This window comes from Geotrypetes seraphini, chromosome 16, assembly GCF_902459505.1.
Source record: "Geotrypetes seraphini chromosome 16, aGeoSer1.1, whole genome shotgun sequence".
Lineage (NCBI taxonomy): Eukaryota > Metazoa > Chordata > Amphibia > Gymnophiona > Dermophiidae > Geotrypetes > Geotrypetes seraphini.
In genome coordinates this window covers 36,135,443-36,155,538 of record NC_047099.1, presented here as the reverse complement: position 1 = coordinate 36,155,538, position 20,096 = coordinate 36,135,443, and the positions used below count along the sequence as shown (strand labels likewise).

The window sequence follows — 20,096 nt, the reverse complement described above, 5'->3', positions numbered from 1 at the left end:
GCTCGACATGTTTTGCCCGAAGGCTTTCTCAAGAACAAGTTTCCCCAACAGAAAAAGTCTCCACAGCATCTTGAAGGGGGGGACTTGTTCTTGAGAAAGCCTTCGGGCAAAACATGTCGAGCTGACAGGTAGCATTGTGGAAGCTAAGTAACCCAAAAATGTTTTGAATACTTTCTTGAGCATTTTTAAGCTATCTAAAGCTATATTAAGTTGTTTAACAAGTAACACAATTTGCACACAGAATATAAAAAGCAAGTCTGATGAAGATGCCGATTCAGTGACTCAGCTGGTGGTAGGCACATTCTGAAGACTGCAAAAAAAATATAAAAAAATTCCCTAAGCTTCTGAGCCCTTGCCACGGTCAGGTTCCACCAAGCCAATCAGATTTTTGGGATACCTACACTATGGCAATGCATAAGCCTTGAGGCCCCTCCTAATGCTGTTGGCATACTCAGCCATGAAGTAGATTTTACATAGTACACACCTCAGGAAACCCTTTATACCACCTCTCATATAGTGTCAGCATTTTCCAGAAGCTCAGGGTGGATGGCTACAGCTTAAAAGTATATTAAAGAAAGCTTAAAACAGGAGCTTAAAGAACTGGTTTATTTTCTTTGACCCTTTTACATAGAAGCAGTCCAAAACAAGGACTTATATAAACTAGTCACATTTTTACATAAAGGATGCCAAGTACTGGATTAGTGTGTCTTGTGGCTCTGGGATGCTTTTGCATCCCTATTTTCAGATTGTGTCAAAGAAAATTATCTTAACTGTTTGTGAATCAGAAGGCTTTGATGCAGTGGGAGAACCACACACTCACTCGGGTTTGGCTAGTAGCACTTGAGGCCTGGTGCTGGTTACAGCTTATATTCTTTCCACGTAATTCCCAGGAAACAAGCCACTTCTTCCTCGGATGCGACCATGCCACCAGCCACTAGTATCTGCAACAGAGGATACAAAGGACTGTTTGAGTTACCCCCCTAGAGAATAACAGGAGGAGTTCACTATCCCTGCAAGCTCTACCTTAATCACCCAAGCCTTGAATATGTACGATTTTAAAGGCTAATGCAGAGCTTGCAGGGATGGGACAGGGTTACAGGGAAAATTTGTACTGTAAACCACACACCTTTTCAGAAGGTTTCACAGTATGCATGCTGTACCTCCGTTACTATGTGAACCAAGCTCACCTTCACGTAGAATTTCAATGATGTCATTGGCATTAAAACTTAGCTCATCTGTGTCCTGGGCATCATATGCATAGAGAGCCCGACACTGAGGGGAGCGAGGCTGCGGTTTGGGGGCTGGCTTGGCTCGCCCTCCTCCAGGGACTGGCTTGGCCTCCTTGGAGAGACGTCTGTGTAACCTGCAAGTGGAACCAGATTGTATGATCCGTAACTACAGCCAGATTTATCACAAGCCCTCTGTGACCCTGCCAAGAACTAACAAGCAGCAGATATTCCAGTAAGACATTGCTCATGAACGTGCAAACAAAATCTTCACGTATTCCTCCCCCCCTCCCGACATAAAATACCATCCTGATGCACCAGATGAAATGGCCCATCTAGAATGCCACCAGGCAGCACAAGTCCTCATCATAGTCACTGCCTAGAACCTGTCTTTGTCATTCTTTATTTTTGAAACAGGAAAGTACAGAGTCTGCCATACTAAGAAACAAGCAAATAACCGTCCATCACAATAGAAAAAGTAATATCCATATCACTGCATGGGCCAGTCCTGGTTTTACATCTTACCTAATTGACATAGAATGAACATCCATAACCCAATACAAGAAATGGTTAAGTAGCAGCTGATAAGTCAATCATGTTTAATGAAAAAAAACATAAAATGATAGAGCCTGTCTTTGGACTCACCCTGCAACCCCTTGGTCTGGCACATTCATGAAGTCCATGTTGGCATGGGCAGAGGGGTCTTGGGCCCTGGGGCTGGCCCCCTGCCTGGGTAAGGTAGGCTGTTCCATGCTGCTCTGCCGCAGGGCGAGAGACAGCCTTTGACCAAATGAAGGCCTGGAGCCAGACTTTGCTGGCCTGGCATTTCTCGGTGCACCTAATTAGAAGGCAAAGTGAAAGCCTTAGGATCCTACAAACAAAATCAACTGTGCCAACTCCTAAACTCCAGTAGCCTGCGAGCAGAGCTAGGCTCGAGGGGTAGCCAGTTGAATTCTAATTCAACACTTTCAGACTGCTTTATTCTCTAACGAGAGTGTAGAGCAGTGTGAGATAACATTAGCATTTAGTCAGCTTTTGAAACAAGTCTTTAAACATTTACAAAAAGAATGAGAGGACAATTTCTTTATTGACAATAGAAGATCATGCCGGATCTGAAATGCTTCTAAATATAACACCACCGCTTCTGTTTTTTGTCACTTTCCTGTCAGAGCACATGTTATGTTCAAGATGTGCTTTTTAACTTAATCTTACAGGGTTTAGTTCCCCACTGTATGCTCAATCTTGCAGATTTACCAAATAGAAATTGTAATGTCGCCTAGAGATCATATTAATCCTGCATTACTCGCATTCGAAACACTAAATATAAGATAACATCACATCGTATTTCTATACCCCATAACCATAAGTTCAATGTGGTTTACAAAAATTATTTAATCTACAAAAAAGGGCTATAGACAAGGACTTAGGGAAAAGATAAGACTTCAGTTGTTTCCAACAAAGTGTTCATAAGAGTGACACAAGTGACATAAGAGTCAGTAACAGTGAACAAAAGTCTTTGTCATGAAAAGCTGCTTGAAATGAAAGCAGATGATCATGGTATTTCTTGCCTTTGCAGGCCGATTTTCCTCTCAAGCCATTTTTTGGTGGAATTCCCTTCCATTGGATGTAAGATTTTCCTATATTGTTTACAGCTAAGCTACAAATTTGAAGACGTATTATACCTTTTTGATACATTTGCTATTAAGATCTAAGGATTAGTCTGTATGTAGATAGGTATTAATGTAATCTTTCTAGCAATGTTTGTAAACCGCACAGAACTCTTGGGGTAAATGCAGGGCAGAAATGCCCAGTGTCATGTAAAGCAGTGGCCTTGAATGACAGGACACTCAATAGGTGACCATCTCTTGACCTGGAAGAATCCCTGGCTCAAGGGACCACCCTCAAGTGAAAGAAATTTTCAGAAGCCATGCCCTCTAAAGTCTTAACGAAACAAAAAAAAAAAAAAAGGCCATTCTAAGAGCAACTGTGCTTGAAAAGGGAGCCAGTTAAGATCAATCAGCAAAAGGCAACATGATCAAACTAGCAGTGGGTTCCTTCAGAAGAGGATCGGTAATCCCAGTGTGTGAAGAGTTGACAAGCTGACTGGATAGTTCTTAACTGAACAAACCGGCTTCCACAAAGATAGGGACAAATTGCCTTCAATTGTTCATTTAAAATTCAAAGGGCGAGTCCAAAATAAACCCCAACACACACGTAATCAATATCTGATAAACAAGTTACCTGGAGAAACAGCTAATGAATGATTTCCCAGACCTGTTGCAGAATATTAGCTTCTGCAAGATTTAGGCTGGCCCAGTTTATCTTATTGACAGAGCCAAAACTTTCCACTGCAAGAAAGTAATAGCAGTAGCTATAAAGATGTTGTCTGCATAAGAATACAGATACCCTCCCTTGTCCAAAACCACAGATTTAAAGAGCAAAAGAGGGAACTCGAAGCAAAGCCCTGGGGGGCCAAAAATGAGGGCATATGCCTCTTTTTGATATAGTGTTAAGGTTGTTTGACCAAAAACTTTTGGAACATTCTAAAAAGAAAAAAAAGTCCCATTCTAAATTCACGTAGTTTATTCATTAAGTTTGTGGTCGACCATATCAAACAGCCTGACTTCCATTACCACTAATATTCCAAGCTTTAGTAACCAAAGAAAGAAGTGTTTCTGTGTTACGCAGACTCTTAAAACCATGTTGAAGGGAACACAAAATTGTCCAAAAATTCCACTAACTACTTATATTCCGGGAATTTTGCTAGTTTGTTGGCTGTTGGCCTACAATGAGTCGGTTCTGCCATGAGATTTGGGAATTGGAGTTAGGACAATCCTAGCCTCCCACCCCCAGAGGTCAAAAAGAATAATAAAAACAAGCTGCCCTCCCCAAATTACTCTCCGCAGCCCAGATACATTTGCCACTGACCTGCCATGGGATGGCCCCTCTCCTGGGGTCTGCTGTCCATACAGTGGCTCTTTCTCATGTCCTTCCGAGTGGGTCCTGAAATGAGAGGGGCTGTACTGAGTTTCTTCTTTGTATTAGTGTTTTGGAAGTGTAAAAGTTATTCTTTGTTCAGAATGGACAAAGTGAGAAATGGCTAGAGCAATGTTTTTCAAACTGGCATCTGTCAGTCCAGCACCCCACCTTCCTTCCCCATGCTGCCCCTTACAATCTTTGGGTCACCAACAGTTTACATGTGCTGCCTTTGATGACCCAGAAGCTTTCCCTCTACTGCAGTGTTCTGCTTCTTTTGGGACGGGAAAGTTGAACAAGAGGGGAAAACTTCGGGGCCACTAAAGGCAGCACATTTAAGCTGCCAGTGGCCCAAAGATCGCAAGTTGCAGCACAGGGAATAAAGGGAGAGGATCCCACAGAGGCTGGAAGAGTGGGTAGAAGAGAAAAGTGCTACACCTGATTGGGAGGGTGGGAGGGGTAAGCGTGAAAACCTCCAAACCAGGGGTGGGGTGAGAAAGAAGGAGACAGACACCAGATCAGGGAAGGGAAGAAAAAAGGAGAGAGATGGCAAACCACAGGGAAAGGGAGGAGAGCGATACCAGAGTAGGTGGGGGGGGGGAGAGAGAGGAGGAAGGGAAGGCTAGGAGAGAAATGCCAGACTATGGGGAAGGGGAAGGCTAGGATAGACATGCCAGACCATGGGGGAAGGAGAGGACAGAGATACCAGATTGAGAGGAAACGGTTAGGTTTTTCTTTTTGACTCGGGGGCACCGTGGAAAAATTACAGATGCACTAAGAGTGCCTTGAATCGAAACAGTTTGGGAACCACTGGGACAGCAGAGTAAGCGAACTCTGAAAGCAAAATATGCACCTGCCCCAGAGATAAAGTCAAGAACTCAGGTTTCACTCCCAAGCCCCTATTAAGAGCTCCTGGCTGGAAACAATGTTCTCCTTTAGAAGGGAGATTTCTGCAGAAATTCAGGGTTCATTGGGCCGAGGACACAGCATAGGATTGTAAGAACCAAATGGAAGAGTCGGCACTTCCACGGAAGAAGATAAGCTGGAAGTCTAGATCTTAAGGAGGATCTGAAAGACATTCGGAGACCACCCTGTGGATTTTGGCACTTAGTGGGTATCAAGTGGGTTCTGTAGGAAAAGGCAAAGAGGGAATTCAAGGGCCTGAAGGAATAAGGTGGAAGGAGAGTAGTGAGAAGGCGGCAATGAGTGGGATGCTACTCACTTGAGTTCTTGGGCAATCCGTGTCCGATACCGACCGTTAGCACTTTCCCATTGATATTCAGCACGGCCACATCACCCTGCCCCACCTGAAAGTGGATCTGGCGGGATCCTGCAGCTCCCCAAGGGCCCCAACCATCCTTCTTGACCTTGAATTCCAGCCTGAAAGGGAGACAGCTGGAGTAAGGCCAAACAGAATTTAGCAAAATTGTATTACAGTAAGGCGGTGTTGCTTGCCCCTCCTCCAGATCAAGAATTCTTAAAAACACACGGGGTACCGTGCAGGTCAACCAGGGAGGGGGAATTCCCTTTCATGCATCACCAAGGAGAGCTCATTACAATACTAACGAGCTCCTTGTAATGCATTTGCAGAGGGTTCTCGGTGGCTGTTACGAGGATTGGCAATAGCCCCCCTTCCCCCGAGAACCCTTTTGAGCATCGGGAGGAGAGCTTCCATGCCAGTAGGACTGCTTTAATGCCAGCACAGAAAACTTTTGTACGTGGGATTATCGGTCCCTGTGTGTCATCTGCCATTTGGACCCTGGCTCCAGTCTCACAAGACCTCCCTTTTTAGTTTAAAACAAGGTTGAGCCAACATTTGTTCAGTGTCATTTCCTACCCTAGTCCTCCAATCCCATCCCTCTTCAATACTCACAAGATTTTTTTTCCCCTATCCACATCGTATTTCATCTGCCATTTGTTTCCCAGTCTCCCCAGGAGTGGCAGGAGGACCTAGTGAGCGTGACGACATCCCCCGTGTTCCCTTTCCTTTTCAGGCGCTTACTGGTTGCTGAATTTCAGCTGCAGCTGTCTTTGGGTTCGCTCCTCGTAACGCTTGCACAGCAAACTCAGGAACTCTGTCTTGAACAAAGATTCCAGGACACTGTCGTATTGAGCCTCGTGAATAATGAAGAAGTCATCCTGTAGGGTACTGCAGAGGAGAAGAAAAGCAACGTGAGCACCTGCTGTCATGCAGGGTAGTTACAGTGTCCCCCACAGCTCTCCACGCTGCACGAGAGCAGCCAAAAACCTTTGGATCCCTTCCACAATCTCTTCCCCTACCCCCAAAGTTTCAAAGACAACCAGCAGCCCAGGGATCCATTCCCCAGAGTCCCCTACCTCTTTTCCTAGGGAAAACAATAACTCTGGAAGATTGGGGAGGGGGGGAGCTCTGCGATATAGAGCTACACAGGAATGGTTCCATTCAACTGAGTTCCTGCCCTCCCCACTGTCAATAATTGGATAGTTGGCACAATTATTTACTGCAGAACCCCAATTAATTTCCCCTTTCTCTGCTTAATGATCTAAATCAGCAGCTGGGGGGAGGGGAAGGACTTTGATCCCAGAGTAGAGAGTTGCATGGGCGTAAATCGAATGAACCAGTTACACTGATGCACGAGAAGAAAAACAGACTTTGTTTGCACTATTGACAGTTTATTTACTTGGATGGGTTTTCTCACAGTTGGCACGTCGGGACGCAAATGGGGCAGCCAGCACCCGGTATTTCAGCACAAGACGAGATAAGTACAATATAATAGTTATCTGGTTCCCGCCATAAAACAATATCACAATGTTTAGCATTGCGTAAGGTTAAGTGAGGGAACAATATTGTGCAATGATGCTTCCTTGATACATGGGGGTCTTTACATCTGCTTCAGATCTGACCATGATGGAGGTGACTGAGCACAATATGCATAATTAATCAATTTTAAAGATTTATTTATAGAAAAATATTAAAAATAAGGCATATTCTATTATATTTTGAATGCCAAGTTTATCCATTTTCCCAGGACCTTACAATGAACATGAGAGAGACTGAAAGTACAGAGCTAAGGAATAATTAGATGAAGGTAAATGCACATTATCAAAAGATAGTTCTGCGAGGCCTGGCAGGCTGGTTGTCAGCCAACACACACACAACTTCCGCAAAGGCAGGACCAAGCAGAGAAAAAGGCCTGGCGCCAGCAGGGCAGCAAATTATGAAGGATGCGGCTGCCTCTGCTGGAAAGGGAAGAAGTTCCCAACCATGATGCCGGCCCTCGGAGCATCCCCTTATTGACTGCACCCGGGGCGGGGCGGGGCGGAACGCCCCCCCCCCCATTGGTATGCCAGTAGGCTCCACAATGAAGCTTGCTTGGAACGTACTGAGAGCAGTTGGAGCACCAGAATGAAGCTTGAAACACTCACTAGTTGAATAGTGCATTTCATCCCCAAAAAACCACAGGAGGCCGTGGGGTTGGGAGCAAACAGAAGGCTGTGAGCAAATTAATAATAGCGTTGACTCCTGGGGGGTACAGATGGGGATGGAATGGATCTTAATGGGTGGGTATTGGCTGGATTCCATTGGGGAATGCAACTCTCTACTCTGGGATCAAAGTCCTACCCCTCCCCCCAGCTGATGATTCAGATCATTAAGCAGAGAAAGGGAAATTAATTGGGGTTCTGCAGTAAATAATTATGCCAGCTATCCAATTACTATAAATCACAATTAGAGGGATGGTATGATTCAACCTCCCCTCAATACTTTCTATAGGATTCTTCAGGCCCTCAGAAGTACCACCAAACCTTCAATAAACTTTCATAACATTTGGCTTTATGCACCCTATCGTCATCGGGTCACTAGTTTGATAATTAATGTCTACAGTGGCTATTTTTTAAATATTCAATAAGTTAAGTAAAAGCAACAGCTTCATGAGGTTGTAAAGTAAATGTACTTAGCTTGGGTGGTTGACCAAGAGTGATAGAGTCGCCAACATGTTTCACCCTTTGGGGGTTTCCTCAAGGCACAATCCCTCAGTTGTATTTGCTATTCACGACGTGGCCACCCGATATATGATCTAAAGATCATACCATCCCTCTAATTGTGATTTATAGTTCATCCTTCTATTGAAATCGCACATTTTAAGCCTAACACAGAAAGCTATCCAAATATTGACATGAGGATCCCCAGGACCCCTCTCCCCATCTCATGATTATCACCAAAAACTTTCTTCAGGGTCAAAGTTATCTAAAGTAGCACTGGGAGCCCCTGGCGAGGATGGCATGTACCCTCTCTGTCAGTAAGGGGGCCTTGATGACGACAAGCGTTCCTTGATCTTCAGTAGGGAAATAGTAATGGCCTCTAGGTCAGATTGAACCAACAACGCCAGTCCCTTTTCAAACGGGTGGTTGGGTGCTCAGAAGGAGCAGCTTTTAAACTAGAAACTGGGGGAAGGCCAACAGTTGCTCAAAAGAGCATGGTTCGAGACAGGTATCTTTAAAAGATTCATCATAAAAGGGAAGACAGAGCATCCCGATAGTGAGATTGCAAAGCCACAGTAGACCAGGTTTCCTTAAAAACAGAGCAGGATGATTTTAAAGATAGCAAATTATCTATGCCAACTGCTGAGCAAATTGTAAATGGGTATGACAAACACTGTTTGAAATGTCTGTATGCAAATGCAAGAAGCCTAAGAATCAAGATGGGAGAGTTAGAATATATTGCACTAAATGAAAAGATGGATATAATAGGCATCTCTGAGACCTGATGGAAGGAAGATATCCGATGGGACACTTGTCATACTAGGGTACAAGTTGTATAGTAGTGATAGGGTGGATCAAATCAGTGGAGGGGTAGCATTATATGTTAAGGAGGGCCTTGAATCGAATGGATTGAAAATTCTGCAGGAGCAGAAACACACCCTGGAATCCCTATGGGTAGAAATTCCTTGTGTAAGGGGGAAAAGGATAGTGATAGGACTGTACTATCGTCCATTTGACTAGGATGAATGGACAGATGCTGAAATTTTATCAGCAATTAGGGAGGCTAAGTAAATGGGTAAAAGTAATAATGGGGTGATTTCAATTACCCTGATATTGACTGGGTAAATGTATCACCAGGGCATACGTTATGGAACAGCAGATTCAGGATCTGACAAGAGGTGAAGCAATTTTGGACCTAATCCTTAGTGGAGTGAATGATTTGGTGAAGGAGGTAATAGTGCTGGGACCTGGAATAAGTTCACACAAGAAATCCAATACAGTATTTAACTAAAAAAAAAAAATGATTATGGTAAAAAGGAAAGTTAGAGGAGCAGCTGCAAAGGTCCAAAATATACATAAGGCATGGATGTTATATAAAAATACCATCCTAGAAGACCAGCCTACATATATTCCATGTGTTAAAAGAGGAGCCCCTCTCCCTGCCCTCCACTCTCTTCCGATGTCATACAGGCCTCTACCGGGCCTGTCAATTTTTTTTACCTCCCTCTTGCCTCCCCCTACATACCTTTTTGAATCCCTAGTGGTCCAGGGGTGTACCGGGCAGAAGTGAGCTTTCTACGCTCTTGCCCCGCCTTGAGACCCTCCCTGAATAGTCGCCTCGAGTTTTCGCAGCCCAGCGGTGTACCGGACGCGAGTGAGCTTTTTGCACTCCTGCTTGGCCCTGGGCTGCTCCCTGAATGGGATACTGGACTCTTTATTTTCTTATGTGAGCCAAGTCTAGGACAATCAAGCCATTGTGGCTCTTAGGCATTGGTGGAACGAGGCTTTATGACGTCACAATCTCAGCTCTGAAAGGTTGCTACTCTTTGGTGTTCTGCCTGGTACTTGGGGCCTTGGGTTGGCCATCGTTGGAAACAGGACACTGCGCTTGACATAGTATGGCAGTTCTTCTGTTCTTTTTTTCTTGCCTTAGGTGGTAAATACTCAATCATAATTATATGATGCCTTGTAGTCAGTAAGTGGGGGCTCCAGGCTTGGATAGAAAATGCCTTTGTTATTCTTCTGGGTCCTCCCTAGCAGCAGAATGCACGTTTTCCTACCTGAGGGATACACTCTGGAGCTTCTCGAGTTCTATCTGTCGCTTCAGAACTTCTTTGATCAGCCCTTTTTCGGGTCCCTTGTTCACCTTTTCTCGACCAATCAGATACAGCAGCTTCGGTGTCATGATTAGATCTCGCTTCACTGTCTAGACAGAGAGAACGCAAGATTGTAAGTGCCCATGCAATAACAGAAGGTATTAACACTCCAATTAGGCGAGTTTACCCCATTCCACTAACTTCATTATCTAACCCCCCCTCCCCATGCACATAATGCCACCCTGCAGTATTTCTGTCCCCCACCCTTTCTGGCAGTGGTCCCAGTTTTGTCCTCTGGGATCCCCCGGTCAGTCAAGTTTTCAGGATATCCACAATGAATATTCATGAGAAAGATTTGCATTCACTAGCTTCTTCGTCTCTTAAATACTATTGTAGACATCCTGGAAATCTGATTGGCTGTACGGAGTCCTCTAGGACAAGTTTGGGAAACCGTGCTTTAGGTTGTCTTCTCCTGACGCCATAAATCCCTGCAGTGTAATCATGCCCTCGCCCCTGTGTAATAATACCCTGCACTATGGCCCCCCCCCCCTTCCCCATGAGATAACACCCTGTGGTGACCTTGAATCGCCGATCATACTTGATGACCGTATCAGCAAAATCAACACGTTCTCTCTTGCCAAGGAAGCGTTTGAGCTCTGGGTGACCCTCCAGCCCGATGTAATCGCCCATAAAATTCCGGTTAATGCTGTTCCGCCGTCGCTCCTTCTTATTCAGAACAATGTCCGAGGCTGGTGGGGGGGAAGGAGGAAAAGGGATGGAAATGAAAACAGTGCCCCCATAGTCACACCTCAGCCTTCTCTCAGTACCTGTCGTGTGATACGATTCTCTATGTCCCTCCAAGGCCTAAATATAGAGATTTCAGAGGTGTCGGACTCTCTCTTGCAGCAACTCTAACCCTCACAATGCACTAGCCAGCTAGTCAGCTGCGTCTGGCCTCTTTGCGGTGTTGAGGGAACAGTAAGCTATGGGGGGAGAAGGAGGATTTTGGGGTGGGGGGCCCTGTGGTTTAGCAAAAACTCACCTCTCTCCCTCATCTGAATGTACCTCCGCACGGCCACATGTTTTCGCCAGGCCTTCTGGATCACACGGGCATACCCATCGTACTTTCTCTCCCTCATCTCCTCCAGGAGGAAGAGCTGCCAAGCGAGAACAAGAGTCAGCAAGGGATCAACTGTCCATCAACTCTTCAGCAGTTCATTTTCCCTCTCCAATACACACACACACATTGACACTCAAGCCCCATGCACCCCAACAAACCAACCCCCAGACACAAAAGTTTCCAAGTTTATTTTAAAAAAATTTTAACCATCTAAACAAAGTTTTTATAAACCTATACAATTCACTGTAAATACAGAACTCAGACAGACATACGAACTGACACAATAGGTAAAGGGTCAAGAAGTACATTATATAATAGGAAAGATGCAAAGAAGGCAAAAACCCTCATGCACTCTAATAAACCAACCTTTCCACCATATACATATCCCAAACCCTCCATGTACCCTAACAAATCAGCACCCCAAACCTCCCTGCACCTGAACAAAGTAACCCTTCCCGCACACAACCACCCAATCTCCTCAACTCCTACAGACACAAATGTAGGCCTCTAATTACCCAAAAAAGACCTGCTCCAATATCTCAAGAAATATTTTCACCCTCCTCACCTTATTATTTTATTTGGGTAGCTAGCAAGTTTGTGGGAATCTCCGTTAATGTCAAGGAGATTCACCAGGGGTTATCCACAACGTAGGCGCACCCTAAAGCGCACTGCTGGATCTCCCCACAAACATCATTCAATGACAACCAATTTTTTTTACATAAATATATAATTTAAATCCAAGTGTGAATGTATAAAAGAGAGATATATATTAAAAGTTTATATCAAATCAATCACTGAACCCGTGTTGCATAATAAACGAGAAAAGTTCCCAACTGTGCATAATTAATGAATCAATTTAAAACGGAACTTATCTCAGAAAGTCCGCGAATACCAGCCTATTCTTCACGGGGTGTGCCTTGGCTGATTGCCCTACAAGGTACCCCGTTTCGTGATCTTCCTCAGGGGCACACTCCGGTGTATCTCAAGTTAAGATTTTCTAAATTGACGCGGTCAAAATATACCCTCCATTTCAGCCCACCCTCCAGTCCCTCCACCCTCTGTACACCAGTCCTAGCCCTGCCCACCGATTCTGGAGCTTTGATGAAGACTTTGGTTCTGCCCAGTTGATACTGGTCTGGGTCCATGTTGACAGAACGGAGGAGGTGCAGGACCCCCTGTTTCTCCTCCCCTCTCCATAGTGGCCACGACTCCTTGGTCAGGATGGCGTACCTCAAAGAGATAAGAAAGGGGGAAAAAAAAAAAAGACATGTTTCCACCTGCTAACCCCGCTCCCCATGAGAGAGTCAGATGTGCAACCTTTGTTACCTCTGCAAGAACTTCTTGAAAACCCGGCGATACGCATATCCTGCCCGCCGCACTCGGATATTCTCTCGCAGACCTAGGTACTCCACCTGATGCTTCACCCTTCGCCGGGACACAACAGCAGAAAGAACAATCCAGGGGTTAGTAATCTCCTCTAAAACCAAGCTCTTCTCTGCAGCCCAATTCTTTCTGCTTTGCTGAGCCCCTCAGTATCCGGGGCAGCGGATTCTGCCTTCTGCCCTTGACTGAATGTCATTGCTATGCTAAGAGAGCGGAAGTAGACAGATTGTATAGTCCATCCAGTGCCATACACTGTTGAGGTACCCTCTAAGTTACTATGGTTACAGCTGCTGGTTTAGTGTTAGCAGCTTCATGACGCCAGGCCTCGACCCCCATCTCGGGCACAGGTGATACAGAAAACCGATTATGTCTTCCGTTCGTCTACGTTGACAGCTATGAAACATCATTGTTTGGGTCGCCTGCTGTCACAATGGAAGCCATATATTGTTTGGAGTGATGCCCGAGGTCAGTGCACATGACTTTCTTGTTGACTTTGGGGACTACACGGAACCTCATTGGGGGAGGGGGAGACTCATGTACGCTGTACTGTGGGGTTTGTTAGCCTTGTATCAAAGAGTTATGTTACAACTGGTTTCTGCTGTACGTCTCTCTCGTGTTGGTTTTGCAAATTTTTCAATTAACAAATTAAAAAAAAAAAAAAAAAACAACATGCACAGAACACAAATAAAAAATGCATATATACATCCAATTTTCACACAATAACACCTTAGATATTTCTCTCACAGACCTCATCTTATTTGTCAACGCGGCTAGGGTAATCATAGTCCGACATAGGACTATGCTTCGTCGAAACTGTTTCAAGGAAGTTCCCCCCTTAATCTGCCGGTTCAATGTTTCCGGCAAAACATAGTCCTATGTCGGAATATGATCCCCCTAGCTGCGTTGGCAAATAAGAGGAGTATTTATTTAAAGTAAAACTAATTTTTTTTTTTTTTTTAATTCTTTATTCATTTTCAAACTTACAATAAGTGTGACATATGTTCAAACAAAAACATAAACTCTTATCACCCCCTTCCCACCCTTTCCTACCATATAATCAAATATCTTATAGAATATGTAATAGTAAAATAACCCCCCCCCCCTCACTACTGAACTTGTAAATTTAAGGGAAACAATTTCATCTAAACAGTACAATATTTTGTTAATGGCTCCCACACATCTTGAAATTTCCTGAAACATCCTCGCTGTATTGCAATAAATCTCTCCATTTTATAAACATGACATAAAGAATTCGACCAGAAATTATAATTTAATCTACGCCAATCTTTCCAATTATACGTAATTTGTTGAATGGCAACACCAGTCATTATGAGTAATAATTTATTATTGTTTGTAGAAATCTGACTTTTTGCTCTCATTGCCATACCAAATAGCACAGTATCATATGATAAAGCCACTGGGTTAACTAATAAACAATTAATTTGGTCCCAAATTGATTTCCAAAAATTCATAATAAATGGGCAATAGAATAATACATGATCTAAAGTCCCTGCTTCGAGATGACAGTGCCAACATTTATTAGACATAGAGCTATCCAATTTTTGTAACCGAACAGGGGTCCATAACGCTCTATGTAACAGAAAAAACCAAGTTTGTCTCATAGATGCCGAAATTGTACATCTCATCCTCCAAGACCAAATTCGTGGCCATTGACATGCAGTAATTTCATGCTTAACCTCAATGCTCCAAATGTCTCTTAGACCAGTGTTTAATTTCTTTTTAATAAGTCCATTTAATAATTTATACCACTGGGCGGCCTGGTGACCCAAGAAGTCTGCCTGAAAACATAGGAACTCCATACTATATTGATTATTAAGGTTTTTCCATCCAGGGAACCCCGCCTGAATGGCATGCTTCAGTTGCAACCATCCAAAACTAATTTAATTAAAAAGCACTTTTGAAAAATTTAGAAAAAAATGTGAGACCGATGACAAGTTTGGTGTTAATAGTCTGTGTGTGAAAAAAATATATATATTACACACAGCAACACCGCCGAGGTCTGTGAGAGAAATATCTAAGGTATTATTGTAGGAAGACAGCATTTGCTGTTTACCTTAAGCAAGCTATTGGAAAGTTTAAATCCTTGAATATATGTGTATATCCATCCAGTAAACAAGAGGGGGTTAGAAGAATTTTGCCTCAGAAATAGCAGAAAAAGTCCAACGAAAAGAGGCAAATGAGATGTCGGATATTCAGCCAAAAAAGTTACTTTATTATACAAATCAAATACTATGAACAAAGTCCATATCATAATGTCCATCTTGGATATAAAGTCTCATGTGAATGTAGGCTAAGTCTAGAATGTCCCAACTAGGATTCCAGTTTCGGCATCCATAGATGCCTTCATCAAGGGATGAATGGACACCGTGGTGGATGAAACTGAAAACGAAGCCGGCAGGCAACGTGTGTAACCGTTCTAATAGTGGAGCAGCGTCTTTAGAGGGAAATGCGCGCCAAAAAAAACCCCTAGTATTTCATTTGTATAATAAAGTAACTTTTTGGTTGAATATCCGACATCTCATTTGCCTCTTTTCGTTGGACTTTTATAGTCATCCAGTGCCATACACACTACTCGGTTCAGGTTACGTGCCCCATCTCCCTTCGCTGGCCCCAGGCTCCTCACCTGCTCTCCTCCCAGTCATGGGCTCTCTTGGTTTCATTGGGTTTGATGCAGCGAATATAATGGGGTGTGCATTTCATGAGCCTACTCATCAGGTCATTGGCTTGTTTCTTTAAAACAAACAGAAGGATGCAGATGAAGAGTATTGAAAGACAAGAAATGCATCCCGGCATTTCTCTGCAGGGCCTGAAAACATTACATTGCATAAATTCTTGCGGTTCAGTGCGGTTAACAGCTAAGACATACTAACCATATGTGTAGTATGATCATAACAAATTAATCAAAATATTTACCAAACAAATGGGTTTCCAGCGATTTTCTAAAGACTAGGTAAGAGGCTGAGATTGATATATATATATGTACTAACTTGTTTGTTCCACATAGCAAAGAAATCGTTTGTAAATGCATCTCTTTACAGAAGGAAAATCTAAAAGTCATATCACACGAAAGTGTTTTCTAGTAGCAAAACTGAAGCAAATTAAAAGCCGGGTAAAAGTCCATTCAAGGCCTTAAAACACACAACCAAATGTGAAAACTATTCTAGCCTCTACTGCCAACCAATGCAGTCTATAATACTGTGTGACACGTGATCTGATCTTTTCAATGCGAAAATCGACAAACGTGGCGAGTGATAAAGAGAGCATGTGTGTGTCGAAATGGACCAGCCATGTCAATCACATGGCTTTTGCAAGATCTCCCAGTGTCCTCCCTCAGTGCCAACCAGTACCTTGATTTTGCTGCTTGCTGTGCTGGGACGACCTTTCTTCTCCGCATCCAGATTTTCAGGAAAACGATCTCGAATGAAGGGGCTGTTGGGAAACAACAAAGAGAGAGAGATTCCCCGAGACAGATCAGAAATCCAGGGTCCTGATCCTCTAACCCTTTGGTCTTCATGGGCAGGTTTCTCAGGAAGTCACCCCTAAAGAATGCCCGTGAGAGATTTACGCCACTTGATATTCTGCTTTACAGCGCAGTATCAAAGTGGTTTACAATAAACTATCATAGTAGGCATGCAGATATCTCTACTTGTGGTCCTCGGAGACTGGGAGGGAAAACCAAGGCTGCAAGGCAGTGGTTCCCAGACCAGCCAGTCAGGTTTTCAGGACATCCACGACAGCGATTTGCATGCACCTTCTCCACCATACATCATACATATTCATCGCAGATATCCCGAAAACCTGACTGACTGGGGGTTCCCTTGGGAACCACTGCTGTAAGGGCTCCCGTCCTCTTCACGCTCGCTTCCGAGGCTCGTCTCCTGCAAACAGCACGGCCCTGGTGTTTGTCAGCGCTAGAGCATCTGAATGTAACTCGCTCTGAACTAGTCCTGCGGAGGTGGGAACCAAGACTTTCATGTACAGCCGTGGGGATTCCAGCCTTTAACACGCCGATATAACACTGAAGATGGTAAGTGAGACCAACTGGGGAAAACTCCAAACTGATGATAAAAATCTCACTCTTTAAAGCATAGGGGTTTAAACGGGGGGAGGAAAAGGATCTCGGAAACCTGCTTGGTGACAGGGAATAAACCTCAGCCAGGTCTAACAAAGGTTCCACGGTTCATTCTCTGATCCTGGAAAACCTCCTTCCTGTATTTTTTACTTATATTGATTTTTAATTGTTTTATTGATAATTTGTCCTAAAATGTTTAATAGCATTCACTTACCACATATAACATACGACATGTCTAAACAACATCATTAATCGTCCCTGTTATAAACAGGGACAGAGCGCAAATTCAATCAATTCAGACATACGAGCAAGCTTTAAATCATACATTGCTGTCAAAAAAAAAATAAAATTATAAAAGGCGATTATCAACTGAAATATACCTTAGCATAGGAAGGCTTTGGCAAATAATTGAGCTTTCAGCATTTTCTTAAAGTTCATCCTCCCCATACAGAACCGCCAGATACCAGGCAAGGCATTCCATAATTCTACGCCAGCCATGAATATCATTGATGCCCCGATCCTAGCATGCATAGTCGACATTCTACCCTCCAAACTTAATTTCATCCCATTTAAATCTCTAAGCTCTCTTCTCGGTTTATAGATTTAATGTTTTTTCATTAAGAATATATATATGAATGTCATAAGGTATTATTTTCAGGTGGTATATATTAAGTTATATAAGAATTTGGGAGGGGGTGGGGGTTAAATCTTATTGGTGTATGATATTGAAGATTTTTCAAGTGATGCTGTTTTATAATTGTTTGATATTTAGTGTACGCTTGATGTAAGTTATAAAATGAATAAAGAATAAAAAAAAATAAAAAAAAAAGATTTAATGGAGAAGATTTTAAGACAAGCAGGTTTCCGAGATCCTTTTCCTCCACCTGTTTTAAACTCTATGCTTTGAAGAGTGGGATTTTTCGGGGGTCGGATTCCAGCCTTTCCCAAAGTCTCCACCACTGGAGAACAGCAGTTACTCTGAGGAATTTAGGAAACTCCTCTGCGCTGTTCTGTCTGAATGTAAACCACCGAGAGCTATTCGTAAAGATAAATTTATCTGGTAGACAAGAGGCCACACCTGATTTTGGATCTGGAGAAAGAGGATGCATGGCCCAGCTCCATTGCAAACCTCGTCTCTTCGGGCTGAGTCTGGAGCGCGTCTGCGCAGGTGCACATTACCCTGCAGATGCACTCCAGACTTGGTCCCCCATCTCGACGACTTTTCAAAACCCGGACACAGAGCCGGGTTTTGAAAAGCTGTCCGGAACAGTCCTCTAAAAAGAGAACACATCCGGGTAAATCAGGGGCCTCTTTCAGGACCTGTGTCCCATTCCTGCAGCTGCCAGGAAATGACCCATTGCATTGCTAATTCCTAAATTGCCAGATAGACTCCCTCCCCCCCCCCCCCCACCGTCCCAGCACTCACAGCTCACTGCTCTGCATCAGCTCAATCAGGTCATTGAAAAGGACATCGCGGTTACGCTCACAAAACCCGTCAACATCATACGACACCTGAGGATGAAGTGGGGGAAAAAAGAAAATTGATATTTCATTTAGCCAAGCCCTCCTTCCCCCAGTTCTCGTCTCAACGAAGACACCCTCTGTACTTAGATGGAACTAGAGAATGACACGGGGACAAATTTGTCCCCGCGGGAACTCAATTTCCCCATCCCGTCCCCGCGTGATTTGTCGTTGTCCCATTGCTGTAAGCTCTGCCTTAACCGCACAAGCCTCGAACATTTATGATTTTAAAGGGTTTGAGGCTTGCGCAGATGAGGACGGAGCTTAGGCATTGGTGGAATGAGGCATTATGACGTCACAAGCTGAGCTCTAGAATGTTGCTACTTAGGATTTTAAAGGGTTTGAGGCAGATGAGGATGGAGCTTAGGCATTGGTGGAATGAGGCATTATGACATCACAATCTGAGCTCTAAAATGTTGCTACTTAGGATTTTAAAGGGTTTGAGGCAGATGAGGACAGAGCTTAGGCATTGATGGAATGAGGCATTATGACATCACAATCTGAGCTCTAAAATGTTGCTACTTAGGATTTTAAAGGGTTTGAGGCAGATGAGGATGGAGCTTAGGCATTGGTGGAATGAGGCATTATGACATCACAATCTGAGCTCTAGAATGTTGCTACTTAGGATTTTAAAGGGTTTGAGGCAGATGAGGATGGAGCTTAGGCATTGGTGGAATGAGGCATTATGACATCACAATCTCAGCTCTAGAATATTGCTACTTAGGATTTTAAAGCGTTTGAGGCTTGTGCAGATGAGGACGGAGCTTAGGCATTGGTGGAACGAGGCATTATGACATCACAATCTCAGCTCTAGAATGTTGCTACTTAGGATTCGAAAGGGTTTGGGGCTTGTACAGATGAGGATGGAGCTTGCAGGGATGGGGAAGAGACAGGAAAAGAACTTGCCAAGACGGGACGGGAAAACGAGCTCCCGCAGGGACAGGGAAAAATTTGTCCCTGTGTCATTCTCTAGCTGGAACTCGCCTTGATCCATCACTGAAAACTGCTGCTAAATCCACCTCCCATATTTGGTGGGAGCATTTTCAGCCTCAGGTACATTTTGCAAAATCCCCGTGGTAGGCCAGCACCATGCACATTTTTTTATAGCCCCATTTTGCAGGCGTGCACATTGATTTTAAAATGGCAGCTCTGTTCCTCCTGCTGCAACCCCAATGACATACAGGTCTAAGAAGGCATCGTTCCACAGTTAAACACTGCTAGTCAGTATTCTGCCTGTAGTGGGCAGCATTTTTTTCTAAATGTCAACTGCCATGGACAGAATTAGCCATGTCCGGGCACTGGCTAGGGGTCACTGTGGCAGTTCTGAGACCAGAGCCCTTGCTCATGTGATCAGTGGCATAGTGAGAGTTAGAGGCCCGCCCCCGTCCTCTTCTCTTTCCCCCACCTCCACGTGCTCTTTCCCCCACCCCTCCTAATGTGCATGTGCCACTTTCCTTCCCCCTGTACCTCTCTAACATTCCTGGTGCAAACGCAACCGCCAAGCTGCTGTGGCGCCAGTGTTGGGTCTTCCTCCAACATCACATCCTGGGCACGGGTCCAGGAAATGACATCAGAGGAAGAGCAGACGCTGGCATGACAGCGGGTTGGGGGTTGCTGTTCGCACCAGGAACATTACAGAGGTACGGGGGAAAGGATGGAGAGGACGACGGATGCCTGTGCCCTAATCAAGTCGATGCATGGGGTGGACCCCCCCTCCCCCT

The 20,096-nt window shown here is 44.2% G+C and overlaps 1 protein-coding gene across 5 annotated transcripts in view; it reads right to left on the bottom strand.

Moving 5' to 3' along the window:
- Positions 1-587: 587 nt before the first annotated feature.
- The window catches only part of LOC117350010 (unconventional myosin-Ie-like), a 52,778-nt gene continuing 33,269 nt past the window's right edge, over positions 588-20,096 (bottom strand). For all 5 annotated transcript variants that reach the window (XM_033923874.1, XM_033923873.1, XM_033923876.1 and 2 more), the window contains 14 exons: positions 18,281-18,366; positions 16,130-16,211; positions 15,406-15,512; positions 12,705-12,803; positions 12,464-12,608; positions 11,301-11,415; positions 10,838-11,007; positions 10,223-10,368; positions 6,205-6,351; positions 5,425-5,582; positions 4,155-4,229; positions 1,872-2,064; positions 1,188-1,363; positions 588-941 (listed from right to left, as the gene is read on the bottom strand). In XM_033923874.1, the coding sequence (XP_033779765.1) occupies positions 865-941; positions 1,188-1,363; positions 1,872-2,064; positions 4,155-4,229; positions 5,425-5,582; positions 6,205-6,351; positions 10,223-10,368; positions 10,838-11,007; positions 11,301-11,415; positions 12,464-12,608; positions 12,705-12,803; positions 15,406-15,512; positions 16,130-16,211; positions 18,281-18,366 (1,776 nt within the window). In that variant the 3' untranslated portion in view covers positions 588-864. The remainder of the gene's footprint in view (positions 942-1,187; positions 1,364-1,871; positions 2,065-4,154; positions 4,230-5,424; positions 5,583-6,204; positions 6,352-10,222; positions 10,369-10,837; positions 11,008-11,300; positions 11,416-12,463; positions 12,609-12,704; positions 12,804-15,405; positions 15,513-16,129; positions 16,212-18,280; positions 18,367-20,096) is intronic.